Raw genomic sequence first — 22,660 nt, 5'->3', positions numbered from 1 at the left:
TTGAAGACTAGATGGATAAACTATGAGCAGAAACTCACTGCAAAGTTTTCAAGTTGTCATTTTATATAACGTAACTATAAAGCAATATTGATTATAGAGGCTTTCAAACAAACATGATATTCAGAAGTTCACTAGATTAAGATAAATTACAAACTCCGGGGCTCTGTTCTGCTTGAAAACCAATTACTCTCCCGCGCTCATTACTTCTAATAAATCACAGATTTCTCGACGGCAACGTGCTGGACATCAACAAGGAGTTCCAGCCGCACCTCGGCGAGGGCGGCCGCATCCTGGAGATCCGCTCTCCGGACATCGTGGCCAGTGTGAAGAAGGCGGCTCAGGCCGTGGGCTACACGGAGGGGGCGCTCCTGGCTCTGGCCATCATCATCATCCTCTGCTGCATCCCCGCCATCCTCATCGTCATGGTCACCTACAAGCAGTGAGTATACTCTCCTCTCCGAGATAATCAGAGGCCTCTGCAATCGATTAATCCTCTTTAACTGGTTGTCAGGGTGTAAAGAGGGAAATACATTTTGATTAGGTAGACCATTACCGTGACAGATATTGTGTTGTACTTGTAAAACTTTTCCTCCTGACAAAAATCTGATATTCATCCTTGAATGTTGACCATCATTTAAGTCCTCTGCCCTTTAGCCAGTTGGACCAGAGCAGTGGAAAACCACAAAGGGCTTTGTTTAAAGTCTATTTCACATATTTAAGATAGAGCGAGAGCGCGTCATGATTGTTCCCTTTTTTGTGTGTGCACTCTCTCTCTCTCTCTCTCTCTCTCTCTCTCTCTCTCTCTCTCTCTCTCCCTCTCTCACTCTCTCTCTCTCTCTCTCTCTCTCTCTCTCTCTCTCTCTCTCTCTCTCTCTCTCTCTCTCTCTCTCTCTCTCCTCTCTCTCGCTCTCTCTCTGGGCGTGCTGACTATGCACTCTGCTGGGCTTATCTTCCCGCTCATGCTTTATTAAAGCAGATTAATTAACACTTATTTGTGACAAATATCTACAGCCAGTTGTGACTGTCACAGTGCGTCTTCACAATACTCAATCGTCTCTGGCTGACAGACGCAGTAAACAGAGCTCTCTTTTTATTTTTCTCTCTCTCTGTCTCCCTCTCTGTCTCCAGCTTTATCTCACTCATTCACGCATCACACACACTGTGCAAAAATGAAATATGATGCTCTTTGTCCGAAGCATCGTTCCCGTTAGCGAGGCTCTTGAACTCTTAGTTGGCAGGAGCCCGGTTCTTATCCCTGCTAATCGTCTGTAAGCTGCAAGCGTTCCGTAAACGGTGATGTTTGGGAAATATTTATTCACGGCAGATGGGCGGAGTGGTTGTCCTTATGCAAATGCACAGACCAAACACAGCAGAAAGCTGTTGATCGTGACATTAGCCTAACACACAAACTGTCGTGGGCAGATGGCGCTTTGTTGGTGGTGACATTGCTTTGATAAAATTAAATGATTTAGGAAATCATAGTCTCATGTCTGCTTGTCAACGTAATTCACTGTTGCCTAAATTCCAGGATGAGTTTTTTTTTAAATGTGAATCTGTTTATTCATGTGGAATAATTGAATTTCAGTTGGGAATAAGCAATGGTGACTTAAGAACGAAGCAGTGGCTGTTTTTGCATGTAGCCCCACAGTCACTGCTGGAGGCTTGAGTGCTTCCTACTTTGCATAGAAATTGGTGGGAACGTCTGAAGTTTCTCTGCAGTTTCTGCAGTTAAGTGTTCAAACGGATAGAAATACAAAGATTTTTAAAAAGACCGGCCAATATTGAATAACTAGTGTTAAAATCATAATATTATATAATCTAACGTGTATTTTTTTTCTCTCTCTCTTCCTGTCTCCTCTCTGCTCCATCAAAACCAGGTTCAAAGAGTAAGTACTAATTCCTCTTCATGTTTCAATTCATGTCGTATAAGTGTGTGAGGATTCTCCGTTATCCCGGTCGTGCAGCAACTGTTCCTCAACATCTCCTCACACATGACTGAACATCTTCAGTTTTACTACCAGTTACTGCATGTGCCTCTTTTATTTGTGCCCTGTGAAAGCACATGCATTAATTCAAGTCGCATGAATAAGTGATATGTCCTCACTTTTTCAACCACACTTATCCAGACAGAAGGAGTTAACTCCAAACTGTATGAAATGTAAAGAATGAAGGATAAAAGGGTCAATTGGAGGGGATAAAATAAAGTGCAAATTAAGTCATAATATTAAGAGTATAAAATTGTAATTTTATGAGAAGAAAGGCATAATTTTACGACCAAGAAGGTCACATAGATTTACAAAAATAAAGTTGGCATATTAAAAGCAAACTTTTCATTTACAAGAATTCTTAATTTAATAAGAATAAAGTAGTAATTTACTGAGAACGAGGTCTTTATTTACTGAGAAAAAAGGCTATAATATTCTAAGAATAAAGTCATCAATTAAGGCTGCTTGTCATTTTGCAGAAAAGATCAATCTGATGATTGCTTTAAAATGAAGAATGAGGAGAATCTTGTTACATTATGGTTTAGTATAAGTTTTAAAAATAACTAATGCAATTATCTGACTCATCAGCAGCATAATATCATAAGTATCAGGGCTTTGAAAGTATTGTTTAAGAAAGAGTGTGTTGATCCAGGCTTTTGTTGTAGTGTCTGTCTCGTAATATTATTAATACTTTACTCTGGTGATTATCTGATAATATTATGACTTTCGCCTCAGAATCTAAGATACTTTTCCTTCAACGTGGTGTTAATACTTACATCAGAAACACGTTTATCTGTGACTGTACATGTTAACACTTTGCTCAGGCGACAGGCAGAATGTTCCAAAACCGCCCGGATTCAGATGGCCCTACCGCCGGGGGGGAAAGCTCCTCCTGCGGCTGCTCCCAGTGCCAACCTCTATGAAGAGCTGGGCGACAACAGCATGTGAGTAAACCTTTGTCCTTTATTATCTATCGCCCACCTCCTCCCATCATAGGCCGCTGCTGTATTGTGCTCAGCAGGTTCCTCTTTCTGTGAATTTGAATTTCGATCAGTCTACCTGCTGCTTTAGACCCGACAGTCGCTGCATCAATAGATCTCTCTGCTCATTGGCTTTCAAACCATGATTCCCTCTCTGCAGACCACAGTGCGCCGCAGCACAGCTGGTGATTAGACTGTGACTTCTGTACGTGTTTGTGATTTGACTGTGTTTGCATCCTTTTTACATGACCCTCTCTCAAGGTGTGTCTGAGCGATTAAAATACCACTCACTCTAGCTTAGACACAAATACACAATCTCGCTTGTGCTCAATAATAAAATTTGGTTTAGATTACTTTAAAGGTTCTTTGTGTTAATACCTACAGTGAATATCAGCATGATCATTTTTCACCTTTCCTGTTAAATAGCACTCTGAACACGCAATGAAATGTTATTGCTGGAGGATTAAATGAGGTTGAATTGGAACTGCTGCTCCGCTGCCTCGGTTAAATTCGTTAAAGAAATACTGCTGCTTACATCACAACTGCTGTTAGAAGAGAGAAGAAAATTGAAATTTAATGGCGAGCTGTAAAAGAGCTGGAGACGGGGCACAGATGTTGACCAACTCTCAACAACAATCGCAGGCTTTTGACTCTGTAGCGGCAGAGAAGACTCTCAAGGGGATTGTTTGTGAGCCAAGCATCGTTTATTTAGGGGTTATTTTCCAGCCTGTGCTCAGAATAAGTGGAATTTCTCCTATAAACAATCCCATTAAAACACTTTGGAGAAGTGTGAAACTTGTGTGTAATAAACACTTTTGTGTACAGGGACGGGATGTGCGGGCGTGCAAATAAATCAGCACCGTATATTTCCCCTCAGAAACATGATGTACCTTTGCGCTCGCACCTCCTCCCTGTCTTCATTTTACATTTACACCTCTGACATTTCTGCTGTAGTCATTTACCATCTGTCTGGTTCTTCTTCATCACCTCTACCCCCCTGTCTCTCTGGATTCAGACTGCAGTAAGTAATCCCAACACATAGGAAGTCTATGAATAGGACCAATAGCATTTGTAAATATGGCACTCCTTTGTTTCCACCTCTTGCTTATAGCTTTTGCTGAGCATATGCACTTCCTGTAGATAGATATGGTTTTAGTATGTTTTAGTAAGATTTGTCTTTGACCCGTCCGTTCGAAATAGATTTGAATTTGTAATGCGTGTTTTGTTTAATGACCTTGGAAAGTTTTTTTTCTAACCTCAGTGGTAAAACTTCCATGTAGTTAGGAAAGGTAAAGTTCCCTGTCTGTAGAGGTTACTCACTTTAGCTGTTTTCAGACATGAACAATTGACTCAGGACATTTTCCGCACTTTGCCTTTAACATACGAAGAGCACAGCAGGAGATTGTCAGACACGTTCACAACAACAGGAGGGTTGCTGCCTGAGTAAAAGAAAGAAGGAGCCAGGAGGTGTTGCAGAATTCTGCTGCAGAATTCGCATTTTTTGTTTACAGCAGCCCCTCCTGGCCAAAGCCCTCTTAACTCGTCTTTTTTCCAACTTGACATCTTCGTCTGCGTCCTCTACATGTACGGTACCTCTATTTATTCCTGAGACATTTGTATTCTTTTTGTTTTCTAATTGTTGCATTTGTTGCCTGTTAGAAACATCATCAACTCGCCCACTCGCTCGCAGCAACTGATATTTGCTTTCTCACATACAGCCACTCTGGATAGTTTTAAGAGATTACCCAGAGTTCAGTGCATGTCTGAAAGTAGCTTTTAGTAGCCATCGCTGCAGCTGTCACCTCTCCACCTCTCCACCTCGCAATTAGACAATTGTCTCCTTACGTGTCCTGTTGTCCTAACCTTCACTTCTCTTAGTGTTGTGACTGACTACACTCATGCGTCCAGTTGTTTGTATTATTCTGTGCCTTTGGGTCATATTTAGACATATTACAGGGCATAATAATTTAATCACATGTTATTATTCTTTAGAATAATCAAAAACCAAATGATTATGAGAAATTATGAATTATGAAATGATGACCTATTTAAGTCAATTAATCAAATGTTTGATTGGATTAACGTCTGAAGATCAGAATAAGTCACAGCACCAAGAGTCATAATCGGTTAAGAAGCAGGAACAAATGTTGCTTTTGCCTCTTCCCTTTTTTACTTTGCTTCGCTCTCCCTTAAACCATCAATCTTCACCTGTTTCAAGTCTTTTCTTTTCCTTTCCACCTCCACCTCTCACTGTGACAGGGCTAAAAGGTCTGTCATTAAGGAGGCCGACCACCAGAGGATTTTTAGCACCTTCGCCTGTCGCTCCCTTGCAGCCCATAGCAACGGAGAATTGCATGTCGACTTACCCAAGTCTGAGAGCAACGTGACCTTCTACTCTGACCGCAACCCACTAACCACCCACAACCCGGTCTATGACAACAGTCCCATGGGCAGTCCCCATGCGGAAAGGCGGTTCTCCTTTTCTCCTTCCCACTCAGCGGCGCTGGGTGGTAACTGGACAATGCCTGCTCGCATTCATGGAGGGCTGCACAGTTATGAAGCGCCAAGGAGACAAGCGCTTATGGACCCGACTACCTGGGAGCTGCAGATACTTCGAGCAGCCATGAACGGCGGGCGGAGGACAGAGAGTTCAGACACACTTGACATTAGTGGCAGCACAGAGACCAAGATGTCGGTGCGTGAGCAGGCCAGGCAGTTTGAGCAACAGACCCTTCTGGAACAACCCCTCAGGCGAAGCAGAGAGTCCCTGGGCTCCTTCTCGTCTGTTCTTGTCAGGGACAGAGACAGCGATGAGATCCTGGAGCTGACCTCAGATGCTCTGTTCTCTATCATGGATTACCCCTACAGCCCCACATCAGTAGGTCGAGATGTGCCCCCCAGTATTATTGTTTCTCAGGGAGAGGACCAGTGGCCCCTGGCAGGCCAGAGGCCGACTCCACCCGTCCACAGGGAGTCCAGCTCCAGCGTCTCCAGCTACATGACGGAGCAGCCGTGTCAGATCACGGTGGAGCTCATACCCGACCCGCCAGGTATCCCTCCGCCACTTCCTCCACGACGGCCACAGCCGCCATCCCCACCAACATCTCCTCCCTCTAGTCCACCTCCATCTCCACCTTCAGTCTCCTTCCTTCCTGAACCTCACTATCCCCCTCCATCCCCTCCATCCCCTCCATCCCCCCCATCCCCTCCACCCCCTCCTCCTCCTCACCCTAAACCACGTGCTCCCCCACCTCCGCCACTTCTCCCTCCCCCTCCCTCCCCTTCTGGCGATCACTCACGCCCAGTCGTGCAGTTTGTTCCCTCCTCTTTGCCACCCGTGTCCACGCTCCGTCCCGTCTCGGAGCGTAAACACCCCCGTCCTCTGGACCCAGCGCAAGCGGACGTCGGTACGAAGAGGGAGCTCAAGGGGATCCTGAAAAACATCCAGAATCTGGCCGAGTTAGAGAGGTCTGTTGCCAACATGTACAGCCAAGTGGACAAAAACTGCAAGGCGCCCAAGTTTCCCAAGAAACCACCAGTGACTGGGGAGTCAGAGAGTGCGAACAAACTGCAGAGCTCTGATCTGCACCACGAGCAGAGCACGCCAAAGACAACCAGCTCCAGCTCTCCGGTCCAAATCAACCCGGCGACGAGCGTGAACTGCACTGAAAATGGAACGAGTCAACCGAGTGTGGCTGCGGAGGCTCAGCAAAGCAGCCAGTTGAACTCGAACAGTCCATCTGATCTCAGTGAAAACTTTTCCTCTCAGTCCACAGTTCTCTGACTCTCTTCTCTGTTTCCACGCTCTCATTATTTTTATTTATACATTCTCCATGCGTCCATGTTTTTCTGTTTATTTCTTAATACTTAATTACTTGTTTATTTATTTGCACATTGGTAGTGTTTTATGCAAGACTGTCTGGGTTCCTCAGACACAGAATGCTTGTTTTTTTACACAGCACTTGGTGTGGAAATTAAATGTTAGTGCCACCTGCCTGTAAATGTGCTCAGTTCAGCCCCTCTCACTGTACAATATGCTTCCAGGCTTGAATTAGAACATAAAAATTCAAGCCTTTGAATATACAGAAGCACTTTGGCTCCGTTTATTTGCATGTATTATTGCTCTGCACCGCTATGAGATCTATGAGGGAGTAAAGTATTCCCTAGAGTTCACAGATTAGTCCGTTCATCATGTGATAAGTACGTTATTTCAGCTCTTACACATAGCATTAACATTTCATGACCAAAATGTCTGAAATTAAATTACACCATTATCACCAATTTTTCTTAAATCCCACAACCCTGGGGTCTGTTTCGTCAAACCGTTTCCTGGCTCCATATATTTTTCGAAATTTGTTCTCTTCCTCCCTCACAAAGATAATAGCATTAAAATTAAAGATGCTGTGGCTTCGTGCAAAATCCAAATTAGGCAAAAGAAAAAAATGATAATGTTGGGTGTTTATTTAAATTTTTTTTTTTTTGCAACGGAGTGAAAATTACCCTAACTGTTAAGAATTTCCCAAAGGTATGCAAATTCTGTGAAATAAGATTCACTGTGTTCCAGAATGATGATCACACCTTTGTTGATGAAAAATGTTAATAAAGCTACTGCAGTGACTTGAGCGCACATAACATTGCATAACTTAAGTTGTACTTAGATGATCGTGATTTAAATCATTTAAAGAAAATATCTAGAAAAGCATGAAATAGAAAGTATAGGATTTTACACTCAGGCTGCAGGAAAACCTCTTATTTAAATAATGCAATAGAATTGATTTGAGACGCAGTGGGGCTCGGAACTTCTAACTGAAAACATCTTGTGTTGGACAAAGCATCAGCAATAAAAATACATCGACTTCGGTTCCCAGACAGTCTTGTGTTGAATGAGGAGAGCCGAGCTCCCGGGGACCTGTCTGTTCACACGTCTGCAGGGATCCTCCCAGCATGATGAAGTAGTCACTGTGATGTTCGGCTGCACACTGGAAAAGGCTAATTAGAGAACCAATCAATCGTTAACCAGGGCCGCCGCCTGTGGGACTGTCAACTACTGTTACCCTCTCCGTTCCTTTTCCATCCCTCTGACCTTCTGCCTGATCCGTTTGTCTGCGTCTCTCTCACTCGCTTCTTTTTCCCCCCACGAATTTGCTTCTAACGATTTTCAATCCGTGGCCTCTTCTTGTCAATCTTTCCTCGTGGATCTCGAGAGGTTCTATTACCTTTACTTCCCCTCATTGCCATGCGGCCTCCGTCCCTTTTGTGTTTTTGTTTTGCTTGTGTCCTCCTCTCCTCTCTGTCTTTCTCCCACATACTCATCATGTGTTTGTTTCACCCTCTGTACCCTAAGGCAAATGGTCTTAGCGTGCCTCCTTTCCAGAGCAGGGTAATGTTTGATTTATCACACACACCCCCGATGGGCGGATCGAAGGCCGACTGATTCTGTATTCCATGTTCTCTACATGGAATAATCTCTTCTGTAAAGAGGCGAGCCGCTGACATGCTGTTTCTTTCAGCCCAAAGAGTGGTAAGCTCGAATAGATTCTTTATATTCAGTTTTTACTATTGGATTTAGTCTTTTAAGTTATTCAGTTCAGCAGCATAAGAAAAAAAATACAAGATGAACAGAACTGTATCGACCAAATTTTGATAATATATATATCTATAAAGACTTTTCCAAAGAAAACAATCGGGACTCAAAAATAAGGTATGGCTCAAACTTAAAGTATGAATGCATGCAAAGATGACACTGACTAAACTTAATGAATAATATGCTCAGGCAAATACAAACCAAACACCATATGGTAAACAAGTAAATCATTAATGTCCATGTAGCAGCAGATGCTGATCAGAGAGATCCTTTGTTGCGTGAAACCTCCGCCTGCTCTCACACCACATATTGTGTAAAAAAAACATTTGAGGAAATATACTCTTTTACTTTAATGCAGAGAGTTTGATGGGAAATAGCACTGCCACATCTGTATGCTGAGCACAAAGAAACAGAAGCAGTCTGACTCCAAAATAAAAGTTTTCAACCAGTGACTCTGAAATTTAAAAGTTATTTAATCTGTGCAAAAATGTTAATTTAATATTTTTAACTGGTGATCATGCCCGTTTTTTTTAAGTTGTGGTTTTGATTGGATTAAAGAGGGAGGCTCAATGGCCCAGTCATTAGCAGTGCAGCGTTATCGCAAGGTTCACAGTTCGGATCCTGGTTTGGCTGGTGTCTTTCTGTGTGGAGTTTGCATGCTCTCCTCTGGATGGATGGATGGATGGATGAAGTCATACTGTGTCAGTGAGGGTGCTGGTATGTATTTGTTGTTTCCTTCGAACATCCAAATCTAGCCCGTTTACCTGCTTCCAGTCTGTGTGTTAAACTAAGAGGCTGCTTTGCATAGCTTCATATTCACCTGACAGACAAAACAGTTCTATCCTCTAAGGCTCAGTGATTATCATCATCCTTCAAAATGTTGAATCAACCCTTAAACTGATTGCTTAACCATAATGTGTCGTATTTGTGTTGTTGCTGAATGTGTTGGTGGCAGCAGCAGAATAGTATGACCCAGTTGAAGTGTTGTTTATTTTATGCAAAGGCAAACTGTGAAGCCAGCTATTTACAGAGCCAAGATGCACCCTGCTGTGACGTATATATAATACACTGGCTTCTTCAGCATTCAAGCCTTGTGGTAATTCTGGGTTTACGCCTCTCACCACTTTTTCTCCGTTACCTCATGAACCCGATAAGGTAATATCACCGATCTATTCCCCCGAGTTCTGCTCATGCGAGAACTTCCTGCGGCTGCCGTCCACTGGGCCATTTTTCTTGATGATGCCCGACGCAGCAGTAGCCGGCAGCCGAGCCAACAGGTCATCCATCAGATTCCCCACGCCCGTCGTCCGCTCTGCCTGGGAGGTGTGGCCATATGGCTCTGCCCTGTCCCCTGGTCACTGCCCATAATAACAGATTACAGCTCTCCAGAGGAAGCTCACATCATTGCTTGGCCGTATATCTGAGTGTGGGAGTCATCATTATTTATGGGCCCAGACAGGTTACAGTTGTACGCTTGTGAACCTGGAGGTTTTAGCCGGGCTGCTCCATTTACTCACCGTATCTCATTGACTCCTGCCGAATGCGTCGCAGATGCTCTGCTGTTGTCCTGTGGATGGTGTTTTACCTCCGCCAAAGAGGTTACTTACCCACCTGTGTTTTTTTTGGCAGCTGGACAAAACAATGCTAGATTTATCTGAACCAAACTTGGCTGAGGGACAAAGACCAGAGAAGAACCTTTTTTTTTTTTACTTTTGTGGGAAGCCATCTAAAGAGATTCTTAAAGTCACATTTTTAGACATTTTATTAGTTTCTCTGTAATGTTAAAAAAACATATATATGCATGTGGCGTTGATATGAATCAATTTTGTATAATTTATAATTTGGTGCAGATTAAGAGACTATTTCTTTTTGTTCAAGTCACACTTGCAGGATTGTTTGGCCTCAGTGGAGGGATGGGATAATGCCCAGGGAAGAATTGTTAATCTAGTTAAAAGGACGTATCCAAGAATTAGAATAAAATAGCTTTATTGTATTAGTACGGTATCTCATTTATGGCATTAAAATCTATGAGTTTGAGCAATTTTGTGCAGATAAACAGTTTAGTTTTCTATCAGAAGAACTAGACAGACATGTAGGATTGTTTGGTATTGAGTGGCATTCTTGTCTCTCTGTCTGATAGGGAAATTCCTAAGATTTACTTAATTCGATTTAGAAAGAAAATACATTGCATTCTGGGGAGAGAAAATGGCGCATTACGCCATGATAACCAGAGACAATTTTATTAGCTTTCTTTGAGTTCGTAATTCCACCATGAATCACAATGTCTTTTTCATATCTGCTCGGAGATTGTCTAGATACGTCTGTATAAACAGTTAGTTATTTCCCTTTTTTTTTCAAACCCCAATCTTCCCAGCCCTCTTTGATATTTGCTTTTATTGTGCCTTTTTTTCCCTCCCTGTTTGGATGAGATAACAGGAGGGGGGAGAAACAGCCCGCATCTGCGTGATAACATTTCGGCCTCAGGCCCCCTCTTTAATACTGAAGAATAACTGCAACTCTGTGTTTTAACAAGGAAATTCACAGTAAGTAAAGCTGCATTTTCCTCGGCGGTCAGCAGAAAGTAGACGCACTTCTCGTCCTGCAGACGAAACATTTATTTTATCTAAAAGCACTTGAAATGTTGCTGTCGGTCCATATTCATTATTTGTCTTATTTTCTCCTTTGTGCGGCGCAGGAGGCGAGGCTACGGCAGACAGGTAAGCATTCCTTCCTGTGATGTGTTTTTATTATAATGTTGTGCCCCGACGTTCTGTCACTCTCGAGGCAGCTAATATCCTATTACTCTTATCTATAACACGCTTGATGGAAAACACTGAATGAGATTAATATGAGATCACGCTGATAGGACTTCTTACACTGACATTACAGTTTAGGTTTGGTTCAGAAAAGTATTTTTCTCCCAGTGTTTCTGTCAAATAGCAGATAAGCAATTGGATGAGTTTTTGTCCCCTGTTGGGAAAAAAAACACAATCGAAGGCCAAACAAAGTCGAGGCTTGACAGTTTTGACATTAAACTCCTTTTTCTCACCTTCAAATACACAATGACCTGTCAACACCCAGCAGAGGCAGGATGTTTGACTCCTTCCCTCTGTTTTCCCTTGCTTCCATCAGTACTTCTCCCCTTGCTCCTCCGTGGTGTGTAGCTTAGATTTAATGTAGGAGAGACGCCTTGCATTTTCTTTCTCTGGCTTCTAAATTTGAAACGTGTAGAGTGAACTCTTCCTTGTGTTTGTGTCTCTCCTGACCGTCCCTCCTTTCCATCACCTTCTTCCGTACTAAACTTTGGCAGCAACAGCAACTGCTGAGGCCTTCTCTGCTGAGACCTGAGGTAGAAACACTCCTGCTTTTCTTAATTCACAGGGATTGTAGTCAATCTGCTGTATACTCACCCTCTGTGCTGCTGCTGCTCTTCTTCTTCTGATGTGTCTGTTCCCCTCTCTCTCTCTCTCTCTCTCTCTCTCTCTCTCTCTCTCTCTCTCTCTCTCTCTCTCTCTCTCTCTCTCTCTCTCTCTCTCTCTCTCTGTGTCCGGGGTGTGCTGAGTAATTTCTCTTTTCTGCTTCCCCGAAATGCAGGAACTCTCAATGGAGTCAGGTATCGACCCTGGCCAGGAATACTACGCACAGGACTACTATAATTACGACCAAGGGTGAGTATGCAGCCCACTGACCGTCCCATTTCTCTGCTGTCTCACTCTAATCCGTGGGACTGATCCTCAATCATTTCAAATGAAAGAAATTACATCATTTGGACTTATTTGTGGTGACCTTGCTTCCCAGCTCCGAGTGCTGAGCTCCTCTGGGGCTGGCGAGTTTTTTTGAAAAAAGTTCAGAATAAAACGATGAGCATAACTTTGGCTGCCTCTCACTTCTGCAGCGTTGCATACCATTCAAGCGTTTCCCTCTCCCCTCCATCAAATGTGATCAATTATGCTCGCCTTGAGTCCGGTACCTGAGTGTGTAAAAGCGTTTTCCTGGGGTTTAATGGAGAGAGGGCATTTTTTGGCTCGCCTGTTCCATCGCCCATATGGTGTAAAGAGGAGAAACATGCAACTCAAAGCCCGAACAGCTGCTGAGAAATTGTTGTTCATTAAAAGCTACATCTCTGTGGCAGGTGACTTGCACTATATGTACCTACTGCTGAGAACATTCCGTAAAACCAATTTTAGCCTCGGCCTCTTTTTCTTTTTCCTCTGCACTCTTTCAAACTCCAGAATGATTTCCAGGCAGTGCAGCAAATCGCCGCAGCATTCACTGACTACTTTTTTAAGATGATGCCAAATCTACCAAAAAAGGAAAAAAAACGCAGTAATGACTGGAGTCTGGCAGATTTGAAGGAGGAAGGTTTAGGAGACAGAGTTTAGAAAGAATAAAAAGAAGAGTTACTAACATAAAATGTGTGACAGCTGGAAAAGTCATGTTGTACTGTATGTACTGTTCTGCAGATGGCAATTTAAAACATATTCAATAAGTTTACAGTTAGTTTTCCCTTTAGTTTGCTCGTATTGATTCTAGTATCGTTCTCATCCCTTTAGCAGATTGTTAATTACATTTCTCCAGTGACTCATTAGCTGCACTGTGATAAATGATTACAGTTGCTTGTAACAATACATACAAAAATATTTTTAACTAATACAGATGCTTGTGGCTTCTTATCTCACAACAAATGGATCAGTAAATTTTAAAGCTACCTCATTAATCAATGGTTATGCTGGTGTACTGTAATTGGAAATGCTGCAGTTTTATCATTACGTTGTTTCTGTTTCTCAGGTACGACATTCCTCAGTTCGGCAGTCGGAGGAGGCTGATAACGCCCACGTACGATGAATATGGAGAGGTGATCATGGAGGATGATGGGTATTACTACAGTGGCCCGGAGGTATGACCATTCCTTTATGTGATAATGTAAAACTATTACGTTAATGAGTTGTATGTTCAGTGTATTATTGAAACAGCTGCATCAACCCTGTGTCACATTGTGGCTTTATCATCACAAACCATTGCAAAATAAATGTGACTGTCGTAGGACCGAGGCAGAGGCAGGGGCCGTGGCGGCGTGCGGGGTAGAGGTTCATCCAAGAAGGTTGCATTTAGAGATGGGCCGCCAGAGGATGAAATCGAACAAGCTGAGCCAGCAGCAGAGGGTGAGCCTTCTAAGGCTGCCAAGAAACTGAAGTCTGTTATGAAACTCAGCAAACTCCTGGCAGCTAGCAAGAGTAAGAAGCCATCTGATGCGGGTCCCTCTGGCCCATCCGCATGGAAAAAAGCCAGAATGTTCAAGATGTTTGGTGCCGGGAAGAAGGACAAAGATTATGCCAAACTGATGTCAGCGCGCCGCATTGACAGCCAGGAGAGTCTGACTGACGGGCCGGCGCATACGGGACCAATCGACAGCAAGTCTGATGCCCGCAGCCGTCTTGGCAAAGTTATGAAGAAAATCAACTTAGGCAACAGGCTGCGGGCCAGGAGGAAGTCGCAGAGTAGTGTGAGTCGCGGCTCTGCCACGGGCAGTGAGAGAGACGAGGAGGCCTCGCAAGTCACCAGTGAGGATGAGAGGAGGTCTAAGGTGTCTATCAGTGTCACAGAGAGTGAGCAAGAAGCAGGTGCAAGTGGAAGCGGTAAGGAGAAAGGCTCTGATGATGAATCCTCCGAGAAAAGCAGTGTTGACAGAGATTATCTGAAAGTAGATTTAGACCGCGATGATGCCAACGAAAGCACAGTGGACTCAGAGGAAGAGCCAGAGGAGGATCCAGGGGATTCTGATGAGGAGAGCAAGTCCAAATCTGAAGGAGAAGAAAGTGAGAAGGAATCTGTCAGTGAGAAAGAATCGGCGACTGATAAAGAATCGGATTCAGAGAAAGAGTCCGAGTCTGAGAAGTCATCGGCCACAGAGAAAAAATCTGAAACAGAGAAAGAGTCCGACTCCGAGAAAGAGTCTGACTCTGAGAAAGAAACTGAATCGGGAACAGGGACGGCAACAGAGAAGGAAACCAGTTCAGAAAAGGGTTCAGGAACAGAGAGGGACTCTGATGAAGAGTCTGAGGAGGAAGAGGCTTCAGGGAGTGCTGCAGGAAGTGGGTCTTCTGCCCGCTCTTCCATGAGATCATCAGCTACTGCAGCCAGCAAGGAGAGCAGGTCATCAGCCATGAGTGGTAGTGAGAGTGGAAGTAGGAGTGGTAGCAGGAAAAGTGAAAGTGGCAGCGGTAGTGGAAGCGGCAGCGGTAGTGGCAGTGGCAGTGGCAGTGGTAGCGGCAGCGGTAGTAGTAGCCGTGCTGCGTCTTTATCTGGTTCAAGCGTTAAGTTATCACAGAGAACCGGATCATCAGGAAGTGCAGTTACATCAGAGAAGTCCAGCGAAGAGCTCAGTGATGCCGAGTCAGGGACAGGGACAGCCAGCGAGGCAGAGTCAGGCGGTGAAGGCTCCTCGTCTCGTGGGTCCAGCCAGAGGAAAACATCTGGATCCGAGTCTGCTGGAGGGTCTTCTTCTGGCGGTCAGATGGAGGATCAAAGTTCCCTGGGTAGCCAGGAGAGTTCTGCTGCCTCCAAATCCAACAGTGGCAGCCGGCGTTCCCAAAAGTCCGTCCGGAGCCGCGGATCTGAGGACACGATCACAGAGGAGAGGGAAGAGGAGGAAGAGGAAGAATCTCAGTCTGCTGAGGAGAGCAAAGAGTCGGCCAGTGAGCTCAGCGATGACACATCGTCCACCAAGTCCAGCGTGACATCTGGAGACCCCGGACCCTCTGCCCCTTACACTGCTCCCCCATACCGCTCCGAGATCAGAAGCATGGGCGACACCTCTGAGGAGACATACGGTGGACTGTCCCCCATCACCGAGGTGGATGAGGACGCCATCTCCTCTGACAGGTCTTCAGCCAGCGGCTCCGGATCAGAACCCAGCGGTGCGTCGAGGGCCACCGGAGAAACGGGGGCGACGTCAGATGCTGACTCAGAGTCTGAAGGACACTCAACTTCCTTCTAGAGAGATATATTGTCCGCTGTGAAGTAAGAGAGAATAAAATCAATTACCCTTGCATGGGAGTGAAGAAATATTGCCTGCCTCTACAGAGTGTTTCAAACATCCACTTTTCCCTCATTTCCCCTCAGCAAGGAAAAACTTCCCTGCTTTGAAATATGAGGATTTTGCTCTTTTCTTACATCTTTGACCTTCTCTTCTCTTCGGGGATCCCTGAGTGTGTTTTCACGCCTTTGCATCTGATTCTACTGTGAGATTTTGCATGTTGCAGCACCGTCCGTTTCCTCTGATTGTGAAATTTGTCCTTTTCGGAAATCTGAAAAAAGTTCCCCCCAATAACCTTGATTCATAAGTTATTTTACCAGTTCCTGTTAACGTGTTCTTGTCAAAATTCATAGTTGTATTAATGTTATAACAGCAGCTGATGATCCGATAGTGGGGGAGTTAAAGTCCTGCAGTCCTTAAATATACAGGAACTTTTTTCAGATTTTCTTTTTTTTTCCTTAGGATAATCGACTAAGTTTAACCAAGAATTCCCTGTGAATTCTCTGATCTCAGTACTCTTGTGTACAACCCAGCTATCTGCAGTGTGTGTGTTGAGGCCTGGGATGTTCTTTAGCCTCTGATACTGACTATATATTTACTCTGACCCCTTGTTTCCATCGCAGACTGCGAGAAAGAAACGGATTAAGTTGGTGGTAGATCGGGAGAATGAGACCAGCTCCACAGGAGAGGAGAGCACCACAGACACCCAGTGGAACCGACCTCCCAACAGCAACATCAACGGGAACGTCTATCTCGCACATAACGGCACCATCGTCCGAACCCGCAGGCTGCCGCACCCAAACAACCTAAAGGGGGGCTCGCCGTGCCGGCTGGGTAAGCATTTCAAAAAACTAGACAAGTTAGGCGTGACTCACGAAGAACCTCCCCCTGTTATAAGCATCGAGGGTTCGGGAAACAACACAGAAAACGGAACAGGTTCGTGTAGCCCGTCGGATGTGGATGTCAACCTCAACACCCGGTCCTCCTGTGGTTCCCTGGGACCCCACAACAACGAGCTCAAAACCTTTGGGTCCAGAACCAGTATTGCAAAGGCCTTGATTGACAGAAACAACATTGGCCCGTATGTCAGTGACGAGCAAGAGACGTGTGTTGATAACCACAAGAGCAGCAGGGAGACACTGGAGTGCCACAGTGACCACACGTTATCGGACGAGGACGAGTTATGGATGGGACCCTGGAACAGCCTGCACATACCAATGACAAAACTCTGACTGGCTATGCAGAGAATTCATGTCCTTCTTATTTTACTTTTATCTTTATCATACTGAGTTTTTTTTTGTTTTTTGTTTAGAAAATGATCATTAAAAATGATGGTGTGCCTCAAACTGGATAAGCTCTAATCACCATCCACGACTGGTGATTGGACTTACAGTCAAATTTTATTTATCCACACTGTGTTGACGATTTTTTGTCAAGCGTTTATCACCGACAGGGCTGTAACAGATGGAAACTCAGAGCTGCAAGGAAAGGAGTGCCTCAAAGAAATATGACATTTTATCTGAACTGTGCTTGACTGTCCTTTTTTTTAACACAGAAAAATGGGCCTCTCTTGTTGAGTGTTTCCATATTTTGCTTAGTTTTTTCAGTTTTTTCAAACATATCATAAATAGATTGTTGTTCATTCCACCACGATGTTCAAGGTTCAATCACCGAGCAATCCGAATAAGAGAAGAGTTTGTGATTATATAGTCTGTGATAAAAGTAAACAGAAACTTATTTTGCTAATAGCATTTTACCTGCAAATGAATAAGATTGTCATTGAATATTTTATGTTGTGATCACTTGACAATGTTTTTGAAGATTTCTGGGAGAATATATGAAATTATTTTTGTCTATTTTGTATCTAACAGAGATGGAGAATCTAACAGATTAAATTAAAAACATAATACCCACGTGACTGTCATCGCTGTATTTCAACAGTGACATGTGACAGTGTGCTCACAGCGTTTTTATATGGACATTTGTAATGTGGTATTTTCAACTGCTTTACATCGACACATCAGGACCCCCGCACATGGGGAAAACGGACTACCAAAAAAATGTGTGTTACATTCAACAATAAAGCTCGAAGCTATTTTAATGTTACTGTGCAGCATAATTTGCAGGCCTTGACTATTTCTGCTACTTCGCAGTGTCCTCAAAATCTAGGTCCTTTAGCAACATGGGTAATACTCATTTTTGAAAGTACTGAAGTGCATTATTGGGTGCCTTTCATAAAGAAGTATACAAAATGTCCGGGATTTTAAAGATGCAGTCCCTGAATTACATAATGGCGATGAAAGTTGAATATAAGGTAACCCACAGCAGCTGAACCCAGCGGTAAGCTCATAAAAATACAATGTCTGCAGAGAGAGGTCTGTCAGACTGGGGCCTTCCCCCCCTCGCAGCCGGCTCTCGCTTTAAAGAAGTGAGATGACAGGTCAGCAAACACACAGGGATATGGATCGCCACTGTAGCAGTGGGACGCTGTGAAGTCTGAGACGCTGACAGTCCTCCTGTGCACACTTTCTCACCTGTCAACACTAACCCCCCCCCAAAAAAGGCAGACAGAAAACGTGTTTTTCTTTTTTTAAGGTTGCACTGATCGTAACCAAAAAGACAGAAGGCACTGAAAATAATCTCTGGCACAATCTCCTTATTTGTTTCTTGGTTTTATCGGAGATTGACACATCCAGAATGACATTTACAAAAAGTGTCCTGCAGTCAATCAAACCGGGAGAATGCCAATCAAGTTCACACGCCTCTTTGTAGGCTGAAGTTCACAAAGGAGCAGGAGCTGAATGCCAAAGTGAAGGAGCTTGAAACGCGGCTCAGAAATAGGTCAGGAGGGAACCTTGTTGCCACCAAAACAAGCCCGGTGTCCTAAAGGATCTGAACAAATCTCTGCTCTATGCTGATGGAAGTAGGGGAAAAAATATATAAATGGATGCACCTGCAAAAAGATCAGTTTTAATTGTCGTCTGGATTCATTTTTAGTTCTGCACAGACAAGACAAAGGTTTCCAGTGTTCATCGACTCTAGACTCATAAAAACGACAGAAAAGCAAAGTACAAACTCTCTCAAATGCAGGTATGGAGTATTTTTTCTTACGAAGCTGTATTCAACAATGAGGATCTAATCTAAAATATCAGCACTCTTTTCCAGAAAGAGAAAATTATTAGCAGGAGATATGAAATGCAGCCGTGCCCTCAAGGACATACCTAACCAATCTCTTTTTGGAAGACTCTCCTGATGAATTGGATTAAAGCTGACCCAGAAATAATGGAATTGTTTCTTCTGAGCATTTTTGCCTTACGCTTCACTTTGATCATTTCACTTAGTAGATTAAATTACAGCATTAAGAATGGACATATCCCTGTGGTAATAAAAAGAAAAGCTTGAGAGAACATGCAATCCTCAAATGGGATTTACTTGGCATTTGCATTAAATATTTATAGAACAATACTGTCTAAAGATGATGAGATGATGCACACCTACAGGAAATCTCTCATCAGATCTGAGGTGTTATCACCACCAGAGCCATCTTCAATAATAAGTAGCGACACGGCAAAAAACAAACATGCGATAACCTCAAAGTCTAGAACACATGAAATTAAATTAAGAAAATAAAGATTTGATGACAATAAGCGGGGGGGTTAATTATATATCCAGTATTTTAAACTCCAGACAGAATAAACGTGCATTGAGCTGCAGATCGAGATAAGATTTCAGCCTCGTTGTGAAAACATTTTCACAATGACGAGAGCTCCCGCCTCAGAGGAAAAATGGAAAAAAAAAATATATATATAAGTCGGATGAAGGCCATTGAGGCTGATTGCTTCCTTTAACAATCCAGTTCCACAGACATCATTTGGTAAATTGCCTCACTTGATTTGCATTAAATTTCAATTTGAATGTGGCAAGATGATTTATTTAGTGGTCAAAATTAATTGGCTTTATTATCATGGTTTGACCTTTTTAAGACACAATTACTTGACACACATTTATATTCAAAACAAGGCCTTTTTTTCCGAAATGTTTTTCAGTCCATTCCCTTTTAAATAATGTACAATTTGGAACAGATGGAATATTAAAGCAGATAAATGGTCAATATCTGCATTAGTTGCTTCTAAATTTCTATTTTAAATTATTTATCGCTCTATAGTATAAAGCAATTATTAGCTAAAGATACCAAATGCTAAAATCAATTATGAAGAACAAGAAAAACGTAGCTGCTGAACAGCTTGGCAGGAACCTGAGGATGTTAAAATGCTAATGTTAGAATGACTGAAGTAGTTAACAGTGGGTTGGGGGGTGGAGTCGTTGTAAAGACGTCCCACTAATCCACATACTCGACCAAGTCAGTCTCACATTTCAATCGTGGCATTTCACCATGTTTTATTGCATCAAATCGCTAATTTAACCCAAACATACTGGAAAAAAATTGGCACGTATACATCAGTGTTATAAGAACTACCTAAAATGACAGAAACCATCTCTCAGCTGATATCCCTTCCACTAACATGGAGGAGGCAAGGTTTTTGACCTGTACTTTTGTGAGCAATTGTCCATCTTTATATGCAGTCTATAGTTCCTTAACACAGCCTCTATTTCGTTTAATAATGTGCGTTCTTGTGACACACGTGATAGATTTTGTTGAAGTTGTTCATGTGCATTTCTAGTTTTCCAACACTGAATAAATACTTCATTACAGTTTGTACATCGTCAGTAGTTGCATTGCACAAACCCCGAGATAGTTTTTTGTCCTGGTCACAGTGATTCTCACCTCAGAGTTCATTTAAATGTATTTATACATCCTACAGAACCGGGTCTGTCACAGTTTATGTTTATGTGAAGTCATTTTCTGCGACAGTAATTCTTTGATAGACCTGTGTGGATGTAAATCATGACAAGGAAATGCTGCCGTGCTTCACTGGGATTCATAAATCTTTGGAGGGTGATTATTCATACACTTGGGGAGTCGGCGAAGTTAGTCATGCTGTGTGTGCACCAAACAAAGGTGCTGGGTCACTCTCTCTCTCTCTCTCTCTCTCTCTCTCTCTCTCTCTCTCTCTCTCTCTCTCTCTCTCTCTCTCTCTCGTTCTCGCTCTCTCCACACCATAGCTGGTGATAGCTTGCTCACTAATTGGCCTTTCAACACCCTTCGTTTGCTCAGTGCGACGACCTTGTGCATTCTCACACGCCTCTTTCAAAAGTGGGAAGAATTCTTTGGCTCTCCGAGGACAATGGAGTTTCACTGCAGCAGACGGAGCCACATTCAATTAGGTTATCATTCAATTTGACAGAAAGAAGAAGTGGGAGCAACTTCACAGAGATGCATCAATATTAAATCAACCTTCAATCAAATATTCATAATGAATGTCAATTAGGAAGATGAGCTCAACAGGAATTGGATTCCACTTTTTTTTCCTCAAATATACACGTGTCAGTAATGTGATGAGTATTAATAGTGTGGAGTAATGACCCCCTGCCAACATTGTAGGAAGACATTCCTGATGCCATCGTGTTGTACTTGATGTGAGACGCCTCAACCTCCAGTTGGCAGGAGGGTCAAAGTAGTCATGAGCCGTTTCCAGAGCTCACTGTGTGGACATTATTCAGAGTTTGCTTTTCACATATAAAGAATGCAGAATGTCACACACATTCAGGCGGGAGGCGATGCCTGGGTAGCACCTGCAGGAGGCAGGACACTATGTATAAATTCTGCCGTGGAGGTCAGGTTTTTGTTCACAGCACTTCACCCACCTCGTCCCTCATCACCAAAGGCCCTCGAATCTCCTCGTCTTTCCAAGTTGACATTTGTCCTCTACGTGTATGACTTTTACATTTGTATTGTTTTGGTTTGTTTGCTCTTTTCAGTTTTGCCTTTGTCACACGTTAACAATGTCATCAACACTCTTTACTGGTCGATATCCTGCTGCAGGAAAATAAACTTTGTATAACGTTCACAGCAACTGATTTGCTTTCTCACATACAGCCCTGCCAGATAATCTCAGAAGAATAACAAGAGTTCAGTGCATGTTTGAATGCAGCCAACTCATCACTGAATAAAGCATCATATAAAATCCAAAGTATTTGTATTATCATGCACAGACGAGACCGTATCAAAATAACGTATGTGATTTTCCTGCTATGTTTGTTGATCCTGTTCTCCTGAGTGTGTGTGAAAAACAAACACAGCAGCCACACTTTTCACATACTGCGTGTCGTAAGTGTGTGTGAGATCTTTGATAGGTGAAGCCATTACATGAGCATGTAGATTTGATTTTCTGTGTGCACAGGAGGATGTGGCTAATGCAACATAATACCGTTTCCACTTGCTTGGGAATAGGTAAGCACTGTTCTCATTCCAGGTTCACCGGCGAGCCACCTGAGTTTCAATCATTAGCATAGCCTATATAGGATATCCTGGCCTACAGCAGCCAATATGGTAATCTATCCATGACTCATTCTAAAGGAGATTATCCCAAATCCCCAACGGAGGCAGGAGGAAACTCCTCATAATACCTATCCATCACCACCGCTTATTGCATGCTCAGACCTGGAGGGCAGGACTCTTTGTTTCCTCCAAAATCTTCCTCCAAAATAAAATGATCTATTTTGCTAGACTTCAATCTAAAAAACTACAGGTGACGCATTTATATACTCCTGCGAGATCCTTTGAGGGTAGGAATACAGCTCAAATCAAGGAGTCAAGAAAGAAAAGTCATGTTACCATATATTTTATATCCCCTTGAGCCACAAAATACAGAGGCAGTGTGTTTTGTGAGCACAAGCAACAGCTACTGGTGAAATTACAGCTCAAGCATGTCATTATTTTTGTTATTCGGTGGACTATGGCTTTTTGCTTCATGTGCCCTGCAGCAGGCACAGGGACGAATGGGAATGGTTCAGTGCTGCAGGAGACTGGGGTCTGTTCGCAGGTCGGGTTATTACAGTGGAGCCACATTAGAGGGTGCTATGCATTATGGGTTGTGCCAAACATATTCACCATCTGATGTGAGGGTCATTTCATGAAGCACAACACTGTGAGGGGATAAGATGAAGCATTCAT

The 22,660-nt window shown here is 43.3% G+C and overlaps 1 protein-coding gene across 1 annotated transcript in view; it reads left to right on the top strand.

Annotated features, from left to right (window-relative positions):
* The window catches only part of LOC133020718 (protocadherin-15-like), a 137,472-nt gene extending 120,655 nt beyond the window's left edge, over positions 1–16,817 (top strand). The window contains exons 30-37 of the mRNA XM_061087409.1: positions 221–439; positions 1,878–1,886; positions 2,810–2,929; positions 11,245–11,266; positions 11,860–11,898; positions 12,144–12,217; positions 13,338–13,446; positions 16,209–16,817. Of these exons, the coding sequence (XP_060943392.1) occupies positions 221–439; positions 1,878–1,886; positions 2,810–2,929; positions 11,245–11,266; positions 11,860–11,898; positions 12,144–12,217; positions 13,338–13,446; positions 16,209–16,817 (1,201 nt within the window). The remainder of the gene's footprint in view (positions 1–220; positions 440–1,877; positions 1,887–2,809; positions 2,930–11,244; positions 11,267–11,859; positions 11,899–12,143; positions 12,218–13,337; positions 13,447–16,208) is intronic.
* Positions 16,818–22,660: the final 5,843 nt, after the last annotated feature.

The sequence above is a fragment of the Limanda limanda genome, chromosome 15 (genome assembly GCF_963576545.1).
Source record: "Limanda limanda chromosome 15, fLimLim1.1, whole genome shotgun sequence".
Taxonomy (NCBI): Eukaryota; Metazoa; Chordata; class Actinopteri; order Pleuronectiformes; family Pleuronectidae; genus Limanda; species Limanda limanda.
This window is presented reverse-complemented; position numbering and strand designations above follow the sequence as displayed.